Raw genomic sequence first — 9,731 nt, 5'->3', positions numbered from 1 at the left:
TACGAACGCTCAGACCTTTAGTCTTCCTCCTTACTTAAGCTTGTTCGTACGTAACTAACCACGTCATTTAGTCACGTGACTAAAGTCATGTGATTCACTGCCATGTGACCTGTAGGTCATGCCTCTCTGGCGTAGCCCTTTACACGAAAGCTAAACGCGATTACTAGATGCTTATCTTTAACAGCTATAGTAGCCATGTCTTACCTAAATTTATTAAATATTGTTACTCCTATTAAATAATACTTTTAATATTTCTACCCCACGCCACCTATACTCTACAGCCTCTTAACGTAGTGTTGTATAGGCTGCTATTAGTGGCGTACTCTAAAGAGCTATTAGAGTTTATACGCCGCAGCTAAGCATTGCTCTAAATGTAGAAAAGTGATTTCTTCTACCTATTTCAGGTGGCGTATACATCTACCTTTACTACTAATAATATTTTAAGTAGTTATGTAGCTACTAGGCTCTATCCCTATAATCCTAAAGTTGTACTTAAACAGTTTAAAACTACTACATTACAACAAGATAACAGCTTAAAAAGTAGAGAGGTTGGAGATGGAGATAGCTGGCGTACGCTGTTAAGATTATTTAACGTTGCGGTACAAGATAAGTTAATAGCTACAGCTAAAGAGCTCTGCTAGGCTCTACATTCTCTATAGGTCAACAACAAGCTTCTTCACGTTAAGATTAACAAACTTCGCAGTAAAATCGCCACTAAAAAATAGAGGCCAAAGCATAATAGAGTTCTTAACCTTTAACAATACTAAGAGTACTAGAGTCTGGCGGTGGTGTGGAGCCTTTGGGCGGTACGGGAAGCTTAAGCGCGTTAGGCTGTACAACACTAAGAAGAAGAGGCAGAAAAACTCTAAAAAAAGAGAGAGAAAAGAGATGTAAGAAGCTGCTGCCTAGTATAAAAAAATAAATAGCTATAGAGGTAAGATAGGCGCAGGAAATTGCAAAAGTTACCCGCGAGAAGGAACGGGAGGCTAAGGCTGCACAACTTACTGCCGCGCGCGCCTAAAAAGAACAAGATTGGCTTGCTGCAATAACAAAAAAATCTTACAATAAGCAAAGTATACCTAAACGAAAAGCTTCATCGTCGCAGAATACAAGAACAGCAAAACGTAGTTGTGTGGTGGGCTGCGAGAGTGGTGATGGAGTTGCACCGCCGCCCGCCAAGCCCTCCACTAAAACCACCACCCGCGGCCGCAATATAAAGTTACTAGCGAAATATATATAGACGGAAATATATATTACTACTTGCTTAATACTCTACTAGAAAATCTCGTGATAATAGCTTTTGTATGGGGCTCTATAGCCTCATCTTTGGTGGAGCACCAATTTTGGTGGGGTGTTGCATCCGCTGAACAGTTGCACGCACTGACCACCTACAGTAGTGACTTAGCGAGTGCAGGTCTTTACCGTAAGCAGAGAACGTTGCCCCACTTTCGTAACCACCATTGTTCTTCATTACTCATCTCTACACTCTGTACAACTTGGACGACTTCCGGTGGGGCAAGACACGAATTGCCGTCTCCAAAAATTAGCGGCCAAAACGTGGGGGGGGGGGGGGGGATGTGGGGCGGTGAGAGGGAGATAGACCGGGGAATCATGAACTCAATCTCGGGGAGCTATGCCATCCCCGATAACCCTGCACCTAGCCTCGTGACAACGACATGGCTCTGATCGGTGGAAATAAGACACCGGGGACAGCGCGATTTCGGCTTTACCCATCAGGGTAGGGATCAACAATAAATCTAGCAAATGGGATAATTGCTTTCAGGGGACTGGGGCCCTTGCTTAGACTGTTGTATAGCCGTATACGTGAGCATTGGGTATTTTTTAACAAAAGCGTGGTTTCAGTGAGGCATTAGAAGCTTTTCGTTCGGTCGTTCATCGCAAGATACGCATGTTCTCGGCACTGTATGCTACGCTCGTTATGAACCATTTCACGTTAGAGGAAGCGGCAGCGGTATCGCCGCCTTGTACGAAGGTTTCTGGTTTTGCACAAGGTACATAGTTGATCGGTGGTGCGAATATGGCATACAACATGGCTCCGGCCATAAGCTGGATACCCTCGAGGGGCGAGCCGGTACGTAAGATGATACACAAGATGTCCCAAACCATTCGGTAGTGCTCAAGAAAGAACACCACCGTCTGGGTTGTGTATCCAAAACTGCCTGTTCATTACATGTTAGTTTAGCGCCGTCAGCAGCAACACCACAAGATACGTACGAAAGTGCTTCGAGAGGAAGAGGGACGGCTGCACTATCCATTGTATGACGGAACAAAGAGCAGCCAATCTTTCAACATAACCCGTCGACCTGCGCTTGACGAGGAGACAGTCGCTCGTGAGCGGGCCTAGCGTCCACCTCCGACGCTGGCTAAGAAAGACCGAAGGAGACGATGGTACTGTAGTATAGGCTCTCGCACCAAGACATTGCCGCGTCTGGACATCTGCATTCTCCGACAGAACGAGGCATATGTGGTCTCTGTCCTCACTCATCATAGATCGGACCGTTCGAAACAGACTATCCGTAGCCTTGGGGTAGTATCCAAATTTGGCCAGGATGTCGTCGCCACATGTAGATTCCAAGACCCGGAGCAGTTGGCAGCATCCAGGCAAGCACGTCACCCTTCCGCTTGTAAGGCTTTGGCGCAGACGGCGGCGGTGCTGACCCACCATGTACTCCGCCATCTGATAAAGATACGAGAAGGAAAAGGTACTTGAGGTCACCGGGTCCGGTTGGATGTAGCCAGTCACACCAATGACCTGTTCACCTTCTCTTACAGTCTGAATCAGGCTCGAAACGCATTCCACATCGAACCGTGTGTCTGCATCGATGCCCACAGCGTAGTCTAGCGACTGGATGCCCGCATTTTCGAAGAAACCCGAGAGTTCGGTGAAAAGCTCGGGCGTAAGCATGGCCAAGGCAGGCTTGGATTGACGGAGGTTAAACTTGCGAAAGAAAGAACGGGCCAGAACAATGCTGTCCCGTTTTCCCCGATTCTCGTTCTTGATGAGGCACACGATTGGAAGACCCTTGAACTCGCCCTTGACGAGCTCGATATCCATCAGCGCACCGTCCCATGAAGTGTAAGCCCTAGACATGGAGATGCTGGAGGGTCGCTCAATAATGTCTTCTTTCAGATGAGCCGCCGCTGTCTTAGTCATGCCTTTGGAGCTCACGTGGCCATCGCAAACTACCAAGATTGCTTTCTTGTGGTCGTCGATTGACTTCTGCGCGGCCAAGGAATTGAGCGAGACCATCAACTCTGGGTAGGTCTCGTTGTAGCAGCACATCAGGTAGACAAAGCTTTCTGGTGTTTTGGGGACCTTGGAGACTCGAGGATGTACACGCCGATACCAGTAGAAGATGAAGATGGAAGTGATTTCGATGACATCCACGACGAGTCGCATCAGCGCAAGTGGAGCCAGCCACCAGAAGTACGTTGTGCATGATTTGAACATGTAGAGCAGAGTCAGGCTGTGTGTTAAGGATTATTTGATCCGTATCTCGTGTCATCTGGGCAAAGGCTTTATTTGCACTTACTTCAATGGTATCATGATCGCCAGCACGGCGAATTTCTCAACCCTGAGTCGCTGGGTATTGACAGATGGCAGGTGTTCGATTGCGCTGCGTAATTTCCGGGTGGAAATTGCAATTGTTCCCTTTCTGCTTTTTCTGAGATGTGGCGCATCTGTGAGTGTAATTGCATTTTGGGCCGCTGAGTTGGCGGCATCAAGGAGCCTCATTTTGATAAAGCCTTGATATGTGCCTTTGAAAGATGAGGAGAAGGAGACGAAGTTGTGTAGTCTTTTCGTCTTCTTTGGCAGATGCTTTATGCACTTTCCAACAGCCTGCTGTACTTATATGCTCTCTCATGAGACCGGTTCATTGCCTTTATTTAGAAGAGCACAGCCGGCCCTAAGGAAGAGAGACGGCCATACGGAATACGAACATGACTGAATGAGGCCTGACACGTCAACCGATACAGGAAAACGTTCCATGATGCTTCATGCGGCGTGCTATGACTAGCGCAACCGATGCAGAAGAGCGTTCCATGATGCTTCATGCAGCTTGTTGTGACTAGCCGAACCGATGAAGAAGAATGTTCCGTGACGCTTCATGCAGCTATCACCAGCGGAGCAGACCCCATTGCCTTACGCTACACTACCGCCTCAGGTCGCTTGACCGCTTCACATTGACGGACTATTTGCGAGTCGTTGCCGTTTCATGTGTATGCTAGCCCTCAACCACCATAGTTAAGACCGAGGAAGGTGCGTCTTGCGAAAGAGCCGAGCGTATACACATGGTATTTCCGTGAAGTCGACTAACCGGGGGCCTGGCCGGTGCTCCATTGTATGGCAAATTAGGCAGATTTAGGTAGGGCTAGGTACATCCAGTTTGTTTCCTAAAACTTCGTATTGTAGCCAAAAGGAACATATATTACAGGCGTTGCTAAAAATACCGCATTTTGAATGGTACCCTGGCGATCCCAATTAGGATAGAAGACTCATCAACCTTTCGATAGACGTTGCTTTTGAGGTTCTAGAATATAATCATCTTACTAGACAGTTGCTCTTTGTTTTCGATCTCAACGTAAAGAGGTCAGCAGGCATGCTGACCACCAGCCACGCTGACCACTAGGCACTAAGCCTAAAGCAGGTCCAAAAACGGAGACGGAACACGGAGGGCCGAACAAGGCCTCAGACATGCGGTACTTTGCGAGGTTACTCATGAACACGAAGCTCCGTTTCTCTTAAACAGGTGTTAATATTGAATATGCAAGCAAAGACAGTTTTACCAGCGTAGCGCTATTGAAACGGACGTGTGTTTTGTGTCTCTAAATCCGCGCCCTACCGAACAGGCCGCAAGGCTACCATGGCAAGGGAGACATTCCTGACTCGTATGTCCATGCCTCGAAAGTGAGAGCGGTATTTGTACAAGTACGAGCACGAACAAGCTAATACCAATGGTTTGAAATATTAGCTTGCTATCACGTCTTCGCAGCATTCTTTCACAACTCTCGAACTTCGTCTTTAACCGTCTTGTTTTTTGAGCCAATCGTTGCAATCCTTTGATATGGTTTCGTTGTTGGTTACATCAGCGGAGAACCCGTCAGGTACGGGCCTTCGTTCCTCGACCACACCAGATGGCCACACTGTCGTTGCCATTATCGGAGTGGGCTATGTCGGCGAGCACCTTATGGAAGTCTTCTCATCGGCCTTTTCCATTATCGGTTACGATGTTTCTGCTTCGCGCATCGAAAATCTGCGCTTGAAGCACTCGGAAAAGAGCCATGTTAAGTTTACCACAAATGAAGAAGACTTGCAGGTTGCATCACATTTTCTCATCTGCGTACCGACATTGCTAGGCCTCAAGGGCAATGTCGATTCCTCGCATGTAAGAAGTGCGGTGACCATGCTCGATCGCTATGTCAGCGACACCTCTATCGTGGTGATCGAGAGCACTGTTGCAGTTGGCATGACGAGGGAACTGCTCGGGCCGCTTGCAAAGTCGCGTCGTGTCTTTGCTGGGATGTCACCGGAGGTAAGAGAAATCTCCAAGGCGAAACATGCGGACCAAGAACTGATACCTAGGCAGAGAATAGATCCCGGTAGAGTCGACCCTCCGCCTAGATCGATCCCCAAGGTCGTCTCAGGGCTCGACGATGTGGTCCAAGGGTCGTTGACCGCCATTACCAGGTTGTATGAGAACGTATTCGATACCGTTGTGCCGGTCCGTAAGCCAGAGGTAGCGGAAATGTCAAAGCTGTATGAGAACTGTCAGAGAACAATAGCGATCGCCTACGCGAATGAGATGGCAGACGCCTGCAAGGATCTCGGCATTGATCCTTTCGAAGTGGCGCAAACTTCGGCAACCAAACCTTTTGGATACCTGCCTATGTATCCTTCACTAGGCATTGGGGGTCATTGCATTCCAGTAAATCCGGTCTACTTCATGTCGACTTGCAAGTTACCACTGCTAAAACAAGCCCACGGATGGATGATGACGCGCCCTTCACGCATCGCCAACCAGCTTCTTACCTCCGTACTGGAAGAATCGCATCAAAGACATGGTCCGGCACATCGACCGAGCGTTCTTGTGGTTGAGTGGGTTTCAAGGCTGGTCAGTCCGACATGTCGTACTCGCCTGGCTTACAACTCCTCAATTTCATGCGCCAATCGGGCGAGGTGGGCTTGATGGTTTGTGATCCATTGGTTAAGCAAGAGTCTATTTGCGGAGTACCAAAGCTGGAAGAATGTGATTGGAAGTCAGGGATTCTCCAGACATTTGACGCAATAGTGGTTGCTGTGAAACAGCCCTATCTAGACTATGGCGTTCTGGAAACTTTGAAAGCTGTCAGGGTCGAGATATGGCAAAGGTGACGTGGGAAAATGCCATTACTGTTTTAGAGAATTTTTAGAAGCGATTAGCGTTTTACAATCTACCCATTACGAGTCAGAAAATATTGACTGCATCATGCCGCTGTCAAATTCTTGGAACTAGTCTTCTTTGGCGAGTACGCACTACACGTCTAGGTGATTCGGCCCGCGTTTTGACCAGCGGAAATACGGGTGTGTCGGAACTGATGTCCACCCGAAATACAGTAATACGGCCCTGTTGAGTCGAGCAGGATCGGCCCGTCTTGAACAGTGCCTGAGAGACTTTGACCTCCGTGCCACACTCGGCTGGAGCTCACCTCTCGCTAAGTTAATGGCGGTGAAATTCTACTTCGAGATCAGTATCAGAGGCGAGGCCTTTAAGATGTGAAGCTACGATTACGACTGCCAACATGACATTGACGTAAGATTTAAAAGGTGATCACGCCTTCTCAAGTGGTGAACCGGTAATCTCCTATTCTCAACATGAGCACTGCATTGGGATCATTCAATCCGTTTTATTATTACCCAGTGGGGAATGTATGTCCGGTAGTGTCTCCGTTGCTTGGCATTGAGGGTATCAACAACGGAAGATGTGGACCAGGTATTCGTCAGCCATCCTGCAACAATTGCTGCTCCCAAGATGTATGTGATGGTATCCAGGTTATGCTGGTTGGGATTTTGTTGACTCTGACTCTTGCTAGGGATACCGCATGACGGACCCCAGTTATGTTGGTCCATCACTATGTCTTCATGATAATAGGCTAGCATGCGATGGCTCTAAATGGCCTCCAGGTTTCAACACGTCAACCACTTCACGTCCCAAATTAGGAGACATTGTGTATGGAACGAAACTCATTACTTGCAATGTGAACGGCACACTTGCACTCACATATGATGATGGCCCGTCACGGTGGACACACGATTTACTCGACATTCTCAAGGCCAACGACGTCAAGGCAACCTTCTTCATTACCGCCGTAGTCTTATATGAAGATCTGACTCGGCACCGTAGCGATCAAAGACCTTCAGCCGTCAAGAGAATATACAATGAAGGACATCAAGTAGCCGGGCATACCTGGTCCCACCCAGACCTGAACTCGATGCTGGATTGGCAACGAAGAGGCGATATGACTAAGATGGAGATGGCGCTCACTGATATACTGGGCTTTTCCCCCACTTACATGCGGCCGCCATACAACAAATGTGACCGCGCGTGCCAAGACCATATGGGGGAGCTTGGATACCACGTGGTAAGTTTGCAGGTCGAAGCCGTAGACTATGCGTTATGCTGGCTAGTGCTAACTTCATCAAAGATTGGATGGGATATTGACCCCAAGGACTGGAAGGGAAATTACACGTATGCAGAGCAAAACTTTTTGAGAAGAATACAGGCGCCAAACCATGAGGACAAAAAGGCCAGGCTGAATCTGGCACACGATACCTACAATGGTACAGTCCATGGTCTCACCCAGTTCATGATCGACAACGCACGAAAGCATGGGTACAAATTCGTGACGGTGGGCGAGTGCTTGGGAGACCCAGAAGAAAACTGGTACCGGGATCCTTTGACAGGGAACAAGCTTGGCCGTCTGCTTCCTAAAGGGACAGTATAATTTTAATATAATCGTAAACACATATACAGCATCCTGAGTGATCGCAAACTTTTCATGTTTCTTGTTTTTATTAGCCTTTCCATTTTGCAGATTGAAAAGGGGATGGAAGATATGTGAACCTTGACAGCCTCAGCACAAAAAAGTCAGCATCGCTTATTTTCCCATGAGTACCGCTTATTTCCCATCCGTCGCTTGCAAGAGATCTAGGCCTTGGAACGCGGATAACCCATGTGAATGTCGTCGGATCTGGGGCCAGAAACAAGACATCAAAATCAATCTGAGGCTCACACGCCCCTTTTGGAACCCTAAATCTATTAAAGTTTGAATGGGTTCTCGTCAGGGGATCGAGCTCAACATTGGGTTCGCAATCTTTACTTCTTTGGGTTTGTCCTTTTACTTACCGGGAATCACACAATACATGCCCGCTTCACGAGACGTGCTAATGTGTCTACGACTTCAAGCAAGCGATGAGGCCTAGTTTGTTCCAAGTCGCGTTGGTAGGCGTGCTAGGCCATACTCGCGTTGTGAAAATGGCTGTAATCGGCCCGCTGATGAATACGAGGTATGGTGTGGTTGGTCAAGGTAATATCGAAGCGACAGGGTCTCCGGCATACGTACCAGACTGGTTGTATCGACCACCCCGATCCCGCGACGAAACCATGGGCTCGTGTGTAAAACCAAGTTGCCGGATCGACACGTGCATATTATTGTTAAGGAATATGCGCCGAATGGACGTTCTTGGAGGTCGGCAACAGAGTGCGTACCAATGAAAACGCCATATAAGTAACGCCAAGCTGAGCAATGGTACTTAACTACGTAGAAATCACGAAACTTGAGTTCATTGCCTTTCTGTAAGCTTCTTGGTAGAATGAACATGATGCTGCATCAATGCATGTCCATGTCAAACGCACTTGAAAGAGCAAACAGGTGTCACTGTATGTTGAACTGTGGCATGTATTGATGGACCAGCTTCTGGAGCTGTATAGATCACACTGAGCGACAGCTGACATGGGGGAGTTTCGTCAACAGTGGACCTCGGTTCTCATGACGTGTCTAGCCACCAGGATACAGGAGATTCTGCAGAGATGGTGAGGGAAACCATTAATTTCACACATGTGCATGCCACCAAAATCCTTCGCGTTTGCGTGAAACGTTTCACGGGCTGATAGCAATAGCGATGGGTGAGTAGTTCCCGAACCCGAACCCCGAACCCCCACTCACGTGATGCAGCACTTTGGCTAGGGATTTAAATTGCACTGTGCAAGCATGTATGCCATGTACCTGCAACAAAAGGGGTGATATGACCGGGGTGTTGGACATTGGGTAAAGGGTCCAGACAAAAATCCTCCGAGTACCATACAAAGAGCGTGACAGGTTCCCAAATCACCATGCTTCTGACCTCCGTGGCTGCACCCGACAAAAATCGAATTTTCACGGGCTTAAAGTATGAGGTGGGGAGGAATGCATGGGGCGTCAGCGGAGTTTGGGGGCGTGATTAAAAATCAGCGTGCAAAGCTTAAAATCCGACTTCCCACCAAAAACCGGTCCTGACTAAGGGCCGCTAGTCCGCATTTGGGCTTACCAGTGGGCAACGTGCTTATTATTGTTCCATTAGAGTCTAGTGAGCTCGAGGCTATGTAAGACTTTGGCCGAGGCCGTTCTAACTAGATTTAATTACAAAATACGAGTTTGTGCTTGAAGTGTGTCTGTTGGTGCTTTCGGCCTTT

At 48.1% G+C, this 9,731-nt stretch overlaps 3 protein-coding genes across 3 annotated transcripts; 2 read left to right on the top strand and 1 right to left on the bottom strand.

Annotated features, from left to right (window-relative positions):
* Positions 1–383: 383 nt before the first annotated feature.
* On the top strand, positions 384–641 carry SETTUDRAFT_105123 (uncharacterized protein; the record flags this gene model as incomplete). Its single annotated transcript, XM_008024824.1, has 1 exon — positions 384–641. A coding segment is annotated over one exon (258 nt), but the record flags the coding sequence as incomplete, so codon positions are not given.
* Positions 642–1,893: 1,252 nt separating this feature from the next.
* On the bottom strand, positions 1,894–3,757 carry SETTUDRAFT_159586 (glycosyltransferase family 2 protein; the record flags this gene model as incomplete). Its single annotated transcript, XM_008024823.1, has 4 exons — positions 1,894–1,982; positions 2,010–2,180; positions 2,236–3,488; positions 3,555–3,757. 4 exons carry the CDS (start codon positions 3,755–3,757, stop codon positions 1,894–1,896), a joined length of 1,716 nt encoding a protein of 571 aa, XP_008023014.1.
* A 1,330-nt stretch (positions 3,758–5,087) lies between these two features.
* On the top strand, positions 5,088–8,004 carry SETTUDRAFT_159584 (carbohydrate esterase family 4 protein; the record flags this gene model as incomplete). The annotated part of the gene is made up of 6 exons (XM_008024822.1): positions 5,088–5,127; positions 5,158–5,555; positions 5,610–6,110; positions 6,131–6,250; positions 7,093–7,641; positions 7,705–8,004. 6 exons carry the CDS (start codon positions 5,088–5,090, stop codon positions 8,002–8,004), a joined length of 1,908 nt encoding a protein of 635 aa, XP_008023013.1.
* Between the last annotated feature and the right edge of the window lie 1,727 nt (positions 8,005–9,731).

This window comes from Exserohilum turcica (assembly GCF_000359705.1).
Source record: "Exserohilum turcica Et28A unplaced genomic scaffold SETTUscaffold_13, whole genome shotgun sequence".
Taxonomy (NCBI): domain Eukaryota; kingdom Fungi; phylum Ascomycota; class Dothideomycetes; order Pleosporales; family Pleosporaceae; genus Exserohilum; species Exserohilum turcicum.
This window is presented reverse-complemented; position numbering and strand designations above follow the sequence as displayed.